We start from the raw sequence: 15,420 nt of genomic DNA, 5'->3' as shown, positions 1-15,420 counted from the left end.
CCCTCCCTCTTAAAGGGGCCATGCGCGCCATCCTAAAGAGTCCCCGGCCAATGGCTGGAGGACTGCTCCTATATAAAGCACCTCCTCCAAAATGGAGGTGCCTGTGCAAGGTTATTGTTTGTGTGCTAACACTCTCCTCTCCTCAGCCCTCAGGTTCCTGTGCACGCCAGCCTGTCTATCAGCCATGCCCGCCTGTCTGCCAGCCGTGCCCGCCTATCAGCCGTGCCCTCCTGTTTGCCTACCCGCATCATCTGCCTGTCTACCAGCCGTGCTCATCTGCTGTGCCTGTCAGCTTCAGCCATCAGACCCGTGGGAGTCGCCTGCTCTCACACAAGGTCGGTCCCAGAGTGGCACCTGGCTCACCTTCCCGATCCCTCCTTGGTTCATGGAGTCGACTAAGCCGCCGTGTGGCCAGGGTCGGTCCGGGTAGGCACTTAGTTACGCCCCTCTGGTCCCTTCTTGCATCACAGCACAGAGGTTCCACCACCCGGATCCGTAACAGTTTGCACAGGCCATGGAATCCGGTGGTTCCCAGGCTCCTTCGCTCTCAGACTTGTACCAGGAAGTCGCTCGCCAGAGATCCCAACAGGATACTATCCTGTCCTATCTGCGGACAGTCAACTCCCGCCTGGTTCCACCACCTGGATCCGTAACAGTGTGTAGCTGAGTAAGCGATCTACCACAGTACGATAAAAATTACACACCTCTCCATTCTTTGTAGGTGGGAAATCTTGCAAAATCGTCAGTGTAACAAATACTTATTTTCCCCTCTGTAGCAGGGTTAGGTTATAAAAAAAATAGCCCAAGGTCTGAACAATACATCTCACGGAACACTGTTCAATCCATCATCCAAAAATGGAAGGCGTATGGCACAACTGCAAACCTACCAAGACTTGACCATCCACCTAAACGGACATCCCAAGCAAGTGCACTAATTAGAGAAGCAGCGAAGAGGCCCATTGTCACTGCAGAGATCCACAGCTCAGGTGGGAGAATCTGTACACAGGACAACTATGAGTCAAATACTCCACAAATATGGCCTTTATGGAAGAATCGTAAAAGAAAGACATTTTTGAAAGCAAACCATGTAGGGAACACAGCAAGCATGTGGAAGAAGGTGCTCTGTCTCTCCAGCTTTGCACATCTAGAAGTGACATTTTTGCCCCTTCTTCTTTGCACACTCACTCTCACTCAGCGAGATTGGATAGAGACGTCTGTGATCAGCCATTTTCATGTCTTGCCAGAGATTCTCAATGTGATTTCAGTCTGGACAGTGACTGGGTCATTCACACACATGAATATGCTTTGATCGAAATCCTCCATTGTAGCTCTGGCAGGATGTTTAGGATCGTTGTCCTGCTGGAAGGTAAACTTACGCCCCAGTCTCAAGTCTTTTGCAGCCTCTAACAGGTTTTCCTCAAATTTAGCTCCATCCATCTTAGCATCAACTCTGACTAGCTTTCCTGTCCCTGCTGAAGAAAAGCCTACGCACATTATAATGCTGCCACCACAATGTTTGACGGTTGGGATGGTGTCTTGAGGGTGATGTGCAGTGTTACTTTTCTGCCTCATTTAACATTTTGCAGTTAGTCCATAAAGTTCTACTTTGGCCTCATCTGACCATATCACCTTCTTTCACATGCTTGCTGTGTTCCTTACATGGCTTGCTTTCAAAAATATCTTTCTTTTACTACTCTTCCATAAAGGCCAGATTTGTGGAGTATTCGACTTATAGTTGTCCTGTGTACAGATTCGCCCACCTGAGCTGTGGATCTCTGCAGTGACAATGGGCCTCTTGGCTGCTTCTGTAATTAGTGCACTTGCTTGGGATGTCAGTTTAGGTGGATGGTCAAGTCTTGGTAGGTTTGCTGTTGTGCCATACGCCTTTCATTCTTGTATAATGGATTGAACAGTGTTCCGTGAGATGTTTAGAGCTTGGGTTATTTTTTTTATAACCTAACCCTGCTACAGAGGGGAAAATAAGTATTTGTTACACTGCCGATTTTGCAAGAATGGAGAGGTCTGTAATTTTTATCGTAGGTACACTTCACCTCTGAGAGACAGAATCTAAAAATAAAAAACAGAAAATCACATTGTATGATTTTTAATTAATTAAATTGTATTTTAGTGCATGAAATACATCTTGATTTATTCAGTATGGAGTATGAGCGCCACGTGCAGAAATCCCGGCACTTGCAGCTTTGTCTGCGATCAATAAGTTTATTGAGGAATGTTCTGCTACACTGAATGCACCTGGGCAAATCATCAAGATCCATTGCTGGCAGCTCCCTTTATAAATTACAGACGAAAGATGTCCCAAATGCTCTTGATGGGAGACAAGTCCAGAGACGCTGCAGCCATGGGAGCACATTTAGGCTACGCAGGCTGCTCACAGTAGCACGGGCAATATGCGACCTTGAGAGGTCATATTGAAAAATGGCTCCTGGTACACTTTGGAGAAAAAAAAGACTTCTTTTCCATGAGAACCATTATCTACCTCAGAAGCTGGTCACAACGAGGATGGTCAATGGTTTCGAAAAAAAGGCTTAGATGATATCTTATAACAAAAATAATAAATACTCAATGCAAATGTATACAATTCTTGTTCTGTACATTTATCTAGTCTAATTGACACTCCAGAGCACATTTGTCGTCAAGTCTGAATCGGATTTTAGGAAATTCACTCACTTCTATTTCATGATTATCATTTAGTGCCGACTGGTTTCTCTTACTTTTGTAGACGCTTAGATTTCCAATTTCCTTGTCCAATTTGTCAATAAATTAACAGGAAAATTGTTACTCCCTCGTATGAATTATTTGATGTTGAAAAAGATGTGATTTGTGAGTAAAATATTTCCCACATTCGGAACATGAAAATGGATTCACCCCTGTGTGGCTTCTCTGATGTGTAACAAGACTTGATTTCTCTGTAAAACATTTCCCACACTCTGAACATGAAAATGGCTTCTCCCCTGTGTGACTTCTCTGATGTCTAACAAGTGTTGATTTAACCATGAAACATTTCCCACATTCTGAACATGAAAATGGCTTCTCCCCTGTGTGAATTCTCTGGTGTCTAATAAGATGGCATTTCTCTGAAAAATATTTCCCACATTCTGAACATGGAAATGACTTCTCCCCTGTGTGAATTCTCTGATGTGTAAGAAGACATGATTTATGGTTAAAACATTTATCACACTCTAAACAAGAATATGGCTTCTCCCCAGTGTGGACTCTCACATGTCTAACTAAAACGGATTTCCATTTAAAACATTTCCCACATTCTGAACATGAAAATGGTTTCTCCACTATGTGAGTTCTCTCATGTGAAATAAGATCTGATCTTTGGTTAAAAAATCTCCCACATTTGGAACACGAAAATGGTTTCTCCCCTGTGTGAATTCTCTGATGCCTAACAAGATTTGATTTAATGCTATAACATTTGACACATTCTGAACAGGAGTATGTCTTCTCCCCTGTGTGAACAATTTGACGTTCAACATCCCATTGGTGGCTTCTATTTTGTTTAACAGTCTGCGATGAATCAGAAGATTGGACTTCTTGAACAGGGTGAGATGATAGATTATCACTCTGAAGGGGTGAAGGCATATCTTGGATACTGTCATGCTCTTCATCTAGTTCTGGTGTGATACCATGATCATCTGCTTTAAAATCTGAAAACAAGATTTTATTATTTTTAAATAACAGTGCCTTGATTTGATATTATAATAGATTACTTATTATTATTATAGATTTTAGAACTTTTTTTTTATACATACAGTACAGACCAAAAGTTTGGACACACCTTCTCATTTAAAGATTTTTCTGTATTTTCATGACTTTGAAAATTGTACATTCACACTGAAGGCATCAAAACTATGAATTAACACATGTGGAATTATATACTTAACAAAAAAGTGTGAAACAACTGAAAATATGTCTTATATTCTAGGTTCTTCAAAGTAGCCACCTTTTGCTTTGATGACTGCTTTGCACACTCTTGCAAAGCTAGAATATAAGACATATTTTCAGTTGTTTCACACTTTTTTGTTAAGTATATAATTCCACATGTGTTAATTCATAGTTTTGATGCCTTCAGTGTGAATGTACAATTTTCATAGTCATGAAAATACAGAAAAATCTTTAAATGAGAAGGTGTGTCCAAACTTTTGGTCTGTACTGTATTTCTATACAAATTATAGCATAAATCCATGTCTATGGACCTGCAGAATGAAGTTCCATAGACATTGTAAAAGCAACTTCTGGCACACACAGAAACCCATCGTGAGCCAGCAAGTCAGAATAGCTGTCATGTGATCCAGAAGAGGACTGGAGCAGAGTTGGAAACTGGAGAAGATGGCGATCAGTGGGTAGATTAATGCACCTACACCTATACTTCACATACATTTACCCAAGTTTAGCTAATAAAAATGTTAATGGAGGTGCTTCTTTAAGACTGTATGCTTAGGTGTCCTATCCTTTTTTTTATTTATCCAAATATCAAAGGCTGACCATTACTTCCAAACAGAGACCAGGTGTGAACAGGTGCATACTAAGAGCCATCTCCAACTAACAAAGTTGCACTTTATAGTGCTATAGCATGCAAACATGAAATATATGAAATTGGAATTGCTTCACTGCTTTAGAAAATAGGAAAAAACGAAGATACTTAGCGAATAAATTGGCCAATTCCTACATGCCCAGTAGCCACGACAAGGCGATTCTCTTTGCTGGAAGCCTAACCTAATGTGAATCCTCTCCTAGGCTGATGGCCTACATTGATTTGGGTAGGTTGGATCCTGCTGTGCTTAAAACCACCATAGGCTGATGAGTGGAGTGCTAGGTCAGAGAGCCTATGTATACAAATATCAAAGACTGACCGACACTTCCAAATAGAGACCAGGTGTGAACAGGAGCATAATAAGAGTGGCCGCCTCCATATATAACTAACAAATAAAGCTGCACTCTGTAACGCTATAGCATGCAAACATGAAATAGGAATTGCTTTACTGCTCTAGAAAATAGAAAAAAAAACAAGATACTTCGCGCATAAATATATCCGTCTTACCTAGTTTTTATGGTTTCTATTTTTAATCAGATGTTTCAAATTATGATGTAATAAAGTGTATTTTTTAATTTCTATATTGTATTGAATGTTCCTCTATATATGTATAATATAGATCACTGGCGGCAACAGTAGACCTTAAAGCAGAGGCTAATTGGTTACAACATTGGGCCACCAAGTTTTTCCTCTCTCAACTTTCCACTCCTATAAAAGCATGTAAAGGCTGCAGGAGGACCAACCAAGGAGATACGTTGCAATAATTGAGGAATACGGTGGTTCAGAGTCAACGCTGCCCAGGGTTCAAAGAGAAGATCACACACGAAGGTGATACATGAATGCGGTTTATGTCAACGCGTTTCAAGGTTTTGAAACCTCTTCATCAGGACCAAATCACATCATCACTGTGGCTTGCTCCTGATGAAGAGGTTTGAAAACCTGGAAACGCGTTTAAATAATTAACCTTATGTTGGCGCACTTTTGTGCCATCACGTTTTTAACCACCCTTCACAATAGAGTCCATAGTGGTGCTGGAGGACACACTACACGTAATGCACAGGGTCACCAAGTCCGTCTTTTTACGCGTCCTTTTAGCCAATCTGTCGTGGTCAGTTATTAGTTTAGATAGAGACTGTAGCTACTAGGTTCTGACCCTGCTTTTTACCCTACTCTACTTCTAAATTATCCCTTGATTGGTCTACACAATTGCTGCTACCCTCTCAGAATCGAATAATCAGGTCAGGAACAATCCAACGCTTAGATGTCCAGCTGCCCGATTTCTACGTATGACCCGGCTCAGTCTATCATCACTGCTTGACCTGAAGTTCCATATCTACGTTAAAATTTGTAACCCGATGGATTTCTAGAAGTTAAAAAAAAAAAAGCTTTATTTCAATTCGAGCATTAAAACGTTAGTACTAAAATGCGTTAATTAACAGAAAAAGTGCATATTTTTGGTTTACACGTCAAATCCATATTAAAAACTGTGTAACATATCCTAAAAACAAACAAACATGTAATTACAGCAACCACTGAATCCATGACTTCTCTGTATCCAGTGGTCAGTACTCACCTGGGCGGTCATATGTAGGAATCTCCTCTTTACACCGCTCATCACCCCTCACATATGTCTCTGTAGTATTAATATGGGTCAGATCTTCACCCTGAAACAAATATTGTAAAAGTCACAGACAGATGGAGAAGTCCCATCTATGATCAGCTCTAATCCTGCCATCTCCACCGTTCTCATTACACAAGTATAAAACATATAATACTGGTGGATAAAACAAGACTGAGCACAAGACCTTCACAGCCGTCTACACATCATAGGGGAGATCTCATGAGTCATGACACCTTCTCTCCATCTACCTGATGATCCTGAGGAACATTAGGATCTTCTTGTTTACAGTCCTGTGGAAGAAGAGGACGGGGACATCTCTCTGGTGTTGTCCTCTTACTGGATAGATCTGGAGGAAACACATACAGGGACTGAATTCATTCTTTACATACAGATAATTATAGGCCGTGTGTATTTAGTCCTCTCTATTACCTGGTGATGTGAGGGGCTGGGGAACCTCCATCATGACGTCCTTGTACAGATCTTTATGTCCTTCTAAATACTCCCACTCCTTCATGGAGAAATAGACAGCGACATCCTGACATCTTATAGGAACCTGACACATACAATGATACCGTCATCCCCGCGATCCCTTCATAGCATTACTGTATAATGTCCCAGCATTCCCAGCAGTGTCACCTCTCCAGTCAGCAGCTCAATCATCTTGTAGGTGAGTTCTAGGATCTTCTGGTCATTGATGTCCTCATGTATCAGGGGGTGAGGTGGAGGTCCTGTGATTGGGCTGAGGGGTCTTTCCCATCCCTCAGACACCGGGTCCTGACAGCGCTCTCTAGAGGTCTTCTTCACTACTGTGTAATCCTGGTTATGGAGAGACACATTAATAAATCTCCCTCCAGACATTTCCAGAGTCCTCACCTCTCCAGTTCTGTCCATCTGTTATTCCCATAGATAAGAATGATGTAATGTGACGTCATCAGAATCTCTCACCTCTCCAGTAAGCCGGAAGAGGATCTCTAGGGTGAGGTGGAATATCCTCTCCGCCATCTTGTCTCGCTCCCTATTCATCGAGTAAAATTCTCTTCTATAGAAGATCTTCACTGAGAGGATCCGATATTGTAGAGACCTGAATGAGAAGAAGATGAGAAGATGTAACGTCATCAATAATTCTATGTAATAATACAATCACTGGAGATATTGGGGTATATGATGATAGAGAGCTAAGACTTTATATCTGTCCTAATAAGATTAAAGTACTGAGTATACAGCAGATCAGATCATGAAATCCCCTTATAAAGATTTTACTATAAAAATTTTATAAAAGTTGAAGGAAATATTCGGAACGCGCATGCTGATGACTGATCACTGGATAGATCATCACTATTATGCCTGTCTTGGATGGACTACCGGCCCTCTACCGGTCAGATAGTGGGCCGGAGAGGAAACAGTAGCTCCGTATGTATTAAAATCAACTTAATAAATAAGTCACTTTAGAAAAATAAAGCTCGTCCTACAAATAAAAACAAGACCTCATATAGCTACATCTGAGGAAAAAGGCAATAGTCAACACTGAGGGGTTTAATGGGGAATCTCCACGTACCTTCACCTGCAGAGCCGCACACCACATACATGGCTGTTCTGTGCACACAGGACCTGTGATGAGGTCACAGTCATGTGATCAGGGGAGGAGTATATATAACAGTACCGAGCCTTTTATACCAGCAGACCAGATGTGACCCGGAGTCATTCAGTGGAGGGAAATATATAAACCTGCAGGGGACAGAACTACATCTCCCATCAACCCCCAGGAGTGAGACAGGCAATGGAAGAGGCAAAAGAAGGGAGGGAAAGAGGAAGCAGAACAGATGTCAGTCCTCTCAGGATACTCTCGCTTTTCCTCCTCTTATCTGAGGAAAACAGGTAGAGTATACTCCACTTATATGGGGAAAAAGAGCGAGAGTATCCTCCACTTACAGTGACGTGTAAAAGTTTTGACGCCCCTGGTCAAAATTCCTGTTATTGTGAACAGTTAAGCAAGTTGAAGATGAAATTATATATACATATATACACACACACACACCGTATTTTTTGGACTATAAGACGCACTTTTTTCCTCCAAAATTAAAATTTTGGAGGAAAATGGGGTGGTGCGTATATTTATGTGTGATGTGGGGGGAGCGGTATCGGTGGAGGAGCGGGACACAGGAGGCAGCAGCCGCCTGCTGCAGCCTATACTGTCCCCACGGTTAAAGAAAATGAATATTCACTGCTCCCCATGCCCATGGGGCGTGGGGAGCACTGAATATTCAAGCTCCATATTAGCGGTACACAATGTAGCCGCGCTGCGGCTCCTGCTGCTGCCGGCTATCTCCTGTGCCCGTTGTTAAAGGGCATGAATATTCAACCTCTCTCCATGCCAGTGGGGAGGGGCTGAATATTCATGCCCTTTAATGAGCGGGCACAGGAGATAGCCGGCAGCAGCAGGAGCCGCAGCGCGGCTCCACTGTGTGCTGGCTATGAAGGAGAGTGAAGTCACTGCTTCACGCGCACACAGTTCTGGCGTGGGGAGCAGTGACTTCCGGCAGCTGATCTCTCCTTGTGAGCCGCGCATGGCAGTGACGTCATGCGCGGCTCACATGGAGAGATCAGTGCAGGCAGACAGGACGCAGCGCTGGAGGAGGGAAGAAAGGTGAGTAGGGGTGTTTATTTTTTTTTTTAATGTGCAGCATGATGGGGATGAGGGGTGTCATGCATACCAGGATTGGGATGAGGGGTACCATGCATACCAGGATAGGGAATGAGGGGTGCCATGCATAACAGGATAGGGGATGAGGGGTGCCATGCATACCAGAACAGGGATGAGGGGTGCCATGCATACCAGAACAGGGATGAGGGGTGCCATGCATACCAGAACAGGGATGAGGGGTGCCATGCATACCAGGATGGGGATTGCTGTGCCATGCATACCAGGATAGGGATGAGGAGTGCCATGCATACCAGGATAGGGATGAGGGGTGCCATGCATACCAGGATAGGGATGAGGGGTGCCATGCATACCAGGATAGGGATTAGGGGTGCCATGCATACCAGGATAGGGATTAGGGGTGCCATGCATACCAGGATAGGGATTAGGGGTGCCATGCATACCAGGATAGGGATTAGGGGTGCCATGCATACCAGGATAGGGATTAGGGGTGCCATGCATACCAGGATAAGCATGAGGGGTGCCATGCATACCAGGATAAGCATGAGGGGTGCCATGCATACCAGGATATGCATGAGGGGAGCCATGCATACCAGGATAAGCATGAGGGATGCCAGGCATACCAGGATGGGGATGGGGACCACATATAAAAGGAAAGGGGGGAGGAGGCATATATACCAGGATGGGGGATATTGTCAGAATTGGGAGACATTACCCCTATACCAGTGTCAGCAGAAGACCCCCTCCCCCTTAAAAGTGCATCATGACCACATTTTTTGCTTAAATTTTTTTTAATTTAATTTCCTCTTCTAAAACTTAGGTGCGTCTTATAGTCCAAAAAATACGGTATATATTTTCATCTTTTACACTTAAAAAATTACAAAAAGGAAAATGGGCCAATGCAAAAGTTTTGGCACCCTTTGAGTTGTGTGCTCAGTAGTGATGAGTGAGTACTAAAATGCTCGGATGCTCGATACTCGGGTCGAGCAAATCATAATGCTTGGGTGCTCGACCCGAGCAATGAGCCCAATGTCGGAGGTCTGGAGGGGGCCTATAAATTGGCCAAATCGATGGGAACAGTGCTGAAATGACATGGGAACAGCATGGGGAAGACCCCTGGAAGCATTTCTGACTCCCAGGTCACTGCTGTCAACAACGTGGTCAGAGTATTGCGCCACTTTTATGGACCGACAATAAAACATACAAAAACGAAACCAAAATGGATTTCCCTGGAAAAAAACGTTAAGGAAAATTCTTTCCAGGGTAATGACTTGTGTATATAAGGCAAAACAAAACCACAAACAAAAAATGCTACTCCACATCTTGGGCTAGGTTCACATGTAGTATTTTTGATGCGTTTTTTGTACTTTTGCATTGCTTTCAACAGTGAAAAATACATTCACCAGTAAATGTCATTTTAACATTTTACAACCTTATCTGGCAATGTGGTGTGTGACACATCATCAGACACATCCTGTTTCATTTATGAAGGAGGGACTCTGAAAGTCACAAAGCCTATTTTTACAGGGCCATCAGTCAGCCCTTACTATTGTTAGAGGGCCAGCAGCCGGCTATGCTTTGTTGTTCCCATTATTAAAGAGTGGGTCTCCTATACTGTTATTGCATATGCAGTGACTGCAAGGGCTGCCAAAAATTTGGATGCACCCAAATACCCCTTTGAAGAGACATAGAGGAGACAATTATCTATGTAGTAGAACTAAAAGTGCCAGTTGACATAGTTCCTGATTTTATTAAATGGTTATGACTACTCTAATCTCTGGCTTTATACAAGGTACAGCTTGCATTTTCCTTCTTAACAATAGATATCATGTGTCTACAAGTTCTGAGGGGTGATACCAGAACATCTTTTGGAAACGTCCAATCTACTAAGCTCATCTGGTGAGGTGGATCAACGAAACTGCTGGTCAGGGTGGACACACAAAACCATGATGTTGGCACAGCAGTCTGAAGGGCATGTCAAACATCGAGGACGTGGACAAGTGAAGCTGGATAGCCGACAGAGAAGCAAGACAGGACACACCAGAAGCCATAGAACCAGATGGGCAGATATGTAGAAGAAGACTTAAGGTCTGAAGCAGCACAGTGATAGAGGTAGCAGGACCCATAGTAAATTAATGTGAACAGTCTTCAATAACAGTTCGTCATGCTACAGCAAAAGATGGATTAACCAGCATGTTTGAGGCTTTCTAAAAATACAAGTTGGCAAAGATGAATGCTGCATAGTAAATAGTCAGTAAATATCAGTTTCTGATGCTTACCGCAAACGATGGTGTAGCAAGCAGAGGGTTAACCAGCAAGGAGTTTGCAAAAATGAATGCAACAGAAGCCAAGCTTACACAGATGGAGGAATATTCTCCATGCTGAATGCACTTGGGAAAATCAATAATCTGTTTAATTATTGTCCAATAACATCCCAGATATGCTCAATGGGAAACAAGTCCAGAGACGCTGTAGGCCATGGTAACACGTTTAGGCCATGCAAGCTACTCACAGTCACACTAGCAAATTATGGCCTTAGGTTGTTGGCTCCTGGGACACTTCAGAGAATTGGCCGTACCATTGGTTCCATGACCAAAGCAATGAACGCTAAGCTGTTAGTGTACTGGGAATGAAGTAAAGAGGTATCTGGCTAAATTATGCCACCTCACACCATAATACAGGGATAGAACAGGTGTCACGTTCACTTTTGAAGGCCTTCTCATGGCATTGCCCATATAGTCTCCAAGCTAATCTCTGGATGTCATTGCATCCAAGACAAAAGTCGCCTCATCGCTACAGGGGTGGGCAATTCATTTTCCCGAGGAGCCACATGAGAGACTGTGACTGTTGTAGAGGCTGAACCAACAGGCTGAAACTAATTCTGCTCAATGTGAATATTAACGATAATCATTTATGTTAATTGTATCACTTAATATTGAGCGGAATTAAGTATGCAGACATCCCCCTATACACTGTATGAGCTCGCCCACAGCCCTCTATATGCTGTATGAGCACACTCACAGCCCCCTACATACAGAATGAGCCCACACACAGCCCCTATATAGTGAGTAGCCTCCTATATAGTGAGCCCCCACCTTGCCTCCTATATGCAGTATACTGTGTGAGCCCCCACAGCCTCTATATAGTGTGAGTAGCCTCCTATATATAGTGTGAGCCCCACCTTGCCTCCTATATGCAGTGTACCATGTGAACCCCCACATAGACCCTATATACAGTGTGAGCCCCCACATAGTCACCTGTACAGAGTGTGAGTCCTCACATAGCCTCCTATATACATGCAAACATCCCTTACACAACAGCACATACTCTCCTTGCAAATGTTCCTTCGGCGCACTGCTACGGTGTCTGGTGCACTGACTCTCGATAACGGTAGACTGACACGATGAAGTGATATTAATCTAATACTAAAGATGTACAGGACCTATTTTTTTTCTGTTTTGTAGTACATATTGGGGGGCGGGGGTGATGCCTCCAGGGCTCAGCACCCTTATCAACCCATCCTTCTCACACAAGGTTTTAGTTGCGAGCTATGCCCGGTATCCTTTTCACTCTCCATTCACGTGAGACTGGTTCGGCACATGGAGACATAGGACATATTGTGGTAAGGGACCATCCATATTTCGGTACACCTTGACGTGGCTGGAGCCTTGTGCACCATTTGATCAAAAAACACTGACTAAAGTAGCTTATGTTTTTAACGTTTACAGCAATATTGGAGTTCATGAATTCATTAGTCGCAGTGCGCTGATGCATCGTGTAATATGTATATATTTTGTAGGGATTAGCTTGCTTTCAGGCAGCTGATAGCGTTCACACAGGTACAAAGTCTCTTGATGCATCAGGATGATTTATTAAAGGTCATAAACTTCCATAGGAATCTAAACAAAATGGCCACAAATATAAAAAGAAAATAAACAGTGCATTCAGTAGGCACAGGTATGTCAGTGCGGGGCTCACCCGAACAAAATAAAGTCCAGCCCTCAACCTATGTCAAAGATCAAACAATATTCACAGGTCTACTCATCTACACAAATAGGCCCAAGTCCCAGAGGGGTTTCTATTTCTACTTTCAGACACAAAAGACTGAATGAAGCAGATGAACTACCTTAAATAAGTCATTCCAAGGCCTGGTACTGGAGGTAAGGGAACAGCCAGTCCCTCCCAGCAATATAGCCATTCCTAAAACCAGGACCCCAAATCTGGGCCCATTAAAAACACCTCTCAGCACTATACTGTACATGTTGGAGCCTACTTTTCCGGGTCCTACATCACCGAGGCTTGGCACCTCGGTAACACATACCTCCTGTCCAGGAGTTGGCAGCGGGGTCACCCTGGTTTGATGGTCTGTAAGTTCCTGCTGGGAGCAGCCATTGATACTGCAATGTAAAAGCGAACAGGGCAGGGAAAGTTGATGTCCCATGGGGGGGGGGGGACTATGTAGTAGTAGTAATAATAATAATAATAAAAAAAAAGTTTAAAAAAAAAAGTTTAAAAAAAAATGAAAGAAAAATATTATACAGATGAATACATATATTAATGTAAAAACAAAAATAACCAAAGAAAAAGTACACATATTTGGTATTACTTCTTCCGGAACAACCTGATCTATAAAACTGTCATCCCTTCTGTTATCCCTTCAGTGAACTGCATAAAAAAAAGAATAAATAACGTTGGAATAAAATGAAAAATAATTATCATACAGCCGGAAAAAAGTGGAATAAAAAAAACACTATGAAAAAGTCAGATATAAAAAAAAATGTCTTGTCCTGCTGCAAAAAATAAGCCACCATAGAGAGTAGAGCGATTCAAAAACAATTACGGTATTCTATAAAACTGTTTTTATTGTGTAGAAGCGGCAAAACATAAAAATAGGACTCAATGTGGTATCGCTGTAATCGTACTGACCCAAAGAATAAAAAAATCTAAAAACAAATTCCTGAATTGCTGATTTTTGTTCATTCTGCCTCCCAAAAATAGGAATACAAAGCGATCAAAAAATATCACGTGCCCGAAAATGGTAACAAAAAACCTGTGCGGTTAAACCTCTGAAATACGTGATTCAGACGCAACCCCCTTCGGAAGATTCCCTATAGTGAGGCAGATGGAGGCAGTGTGGATGCCGTCTGGCCAAAAATCAGGCGGGGTCTGTCTTTTTAGGCGTGGATAAAAGTGCCGTTGGCCACAGTTTTGTGCACCTCTGAAAAGAAGGACACCAAATGAACAGAGGCCAGATGGAGTCCAGAGTAACTCCGCTGCCTCATTATAGTGAATGGATCCCTTGGGGTTTCATCTGAATCACATCATTTGGAGATTTAGATGGAAACCACGATATAAGTGCTCAATGTGGAGCACAGGATAAATGTGATGTAAAATGTTTCCAACAAAAGCTTCAACTCAATCTACAAAATAAAGCAAGTCCCCACTCAGGTCTGTCATCTGTTAATGGAAATATAGGGGGCTTACACGTTACTGGTAACACAAAGGCTTTGGAAAAGCAATATGGCTCCCCCCAAGAAAATCCAGTGGATAGTGCGCTTCCAAATCCAAATGCCTCCTCTCTTCTGGGACGAATTGTGCCTAAACCACATTTAGCATCCACATGGTTGGCATTTTTGTAGCGATGAGAGCCCACTTAATTTATGGGGTCCAAGTCTCCAGAAGCACGATCTGGGCGCAATATATGGGCACTAGAATGTACAGTCATTACTGTACAATGGCAGATTTTCAATTTTCACTCAGCAACATCCATTACTGCTTGTTTCTGGAAAACACCCATGCAGTCAAAATTGTCACTACACCTCTAGAAAAATACAGAGGGGTGTAATTACCATTTACACCTCTCCATCTGATCTTTGGCAATGCGCTTGGTGATGTAAGGCTTGCATAGAGCTACTCATCCATGCCACGTCGTATGGAAACCCATGCCAGGATGTTTTTGGTGCAATTTTTGTGTTCATTTGAAACTCCGGAATTATTGAGTCAGAAGAGCTTTGGTGACTGTGACAAAACCGCTTATAATCTTAATCAGCCAGAAGATTAGATTTGTTAAGCCAAGAGAAACACACTATTGTGTTTTTGTTGACTTTAGAACTTGTGTGTTTCTTTGGTGGGTCAAGAAGGACAGACAAGCATTTGTAGAACCCTGAATGTAGTCTTCTATTTGACTGTGAACAATGAGGTTTGTTACTATGTGTGAGGAGCTGCCCACTTACTAAAGACTATGATATTTTTCCAGCAACGGACCACCATTTTTCTCAATATTATTATTGTGTTTTATTAGTGATTTACTTGTTATGTTTTATATAGTTCTGCTAACTTGTCAGTATGTGCACTAGATTCAATTGTAAAATGTCCAGCAATCCACTAATCTGTATCTCAGGATATCTGTATCTCAGGAGTATCTAACCATTGTTCCAACAGCCAATAATCTCATTATGTGGGTGTAGATTGTAGACACAGTGGAGCCATCACCACAGGGGGTCTTACATGCAGTTTCAGATGAAGGCTTCTACAATATTCTTCATTGTTTTTAGCTAACAGTAAACGCTTAAGGGGGAG

The 15,420-nt window shown here is 42.6% G+C and overlaps 1 protein-coding gene across 1 annotated transcript in view; it reads right to left on the bottom strand.

Annotated features, from left to right (window-relative positions):
* The window catches only part of LOC141197715 (uncharacterized), a 200,376-nt gene that overhangs the window by 165,935 nt on the left and 19,021 nt on the right, over positions 1 to 15,420 (bottom strand). Inside the window, 7 exon segments of the mRNA XM_073662801.1 lie at positions 2,801 to 3,674; positions 6,135 to 6,225; positions 6,431 to 6,528; positions 6,612 to 6,735; positions 6,819 to 6,998; positions 7,128 to 7,259; positions 13,163 to 13,238. Coding sequence (XP_073518902.1) covers positions 2,801 to 3,674; positions 6,135 to 6,225; positions 6,431 to 6,528; positions 6,612 to 6,735; positions 6,819 to 6,998; positions 7,128 to 7,259; positions 13,163 to 13,238 — 1,575 coding nt within the window.

Source organism: Phyllobates terribilis, unplaced genomic scaffold (genome assembly GCF_046119375.1).
Source record: "Phyllobates terribilis strain yellow unplaced genomic scaffold, ASM4611937v1 Scaffold_86__1_contigs__length_6382490, whole genome shotgun sequence".
NCBI classification, from domain to species: domain Eukaryota; kingdom Metazoa; phylum Chordata; class Amphibia; order Anura; family Dendrobatidae; genus Phyllobates; species Phyllobates terribilis.
Note: the sequence above shows the minus strand (reverse complement) of the source record. Positions and strands in the feature narration are given on the sequence as shown.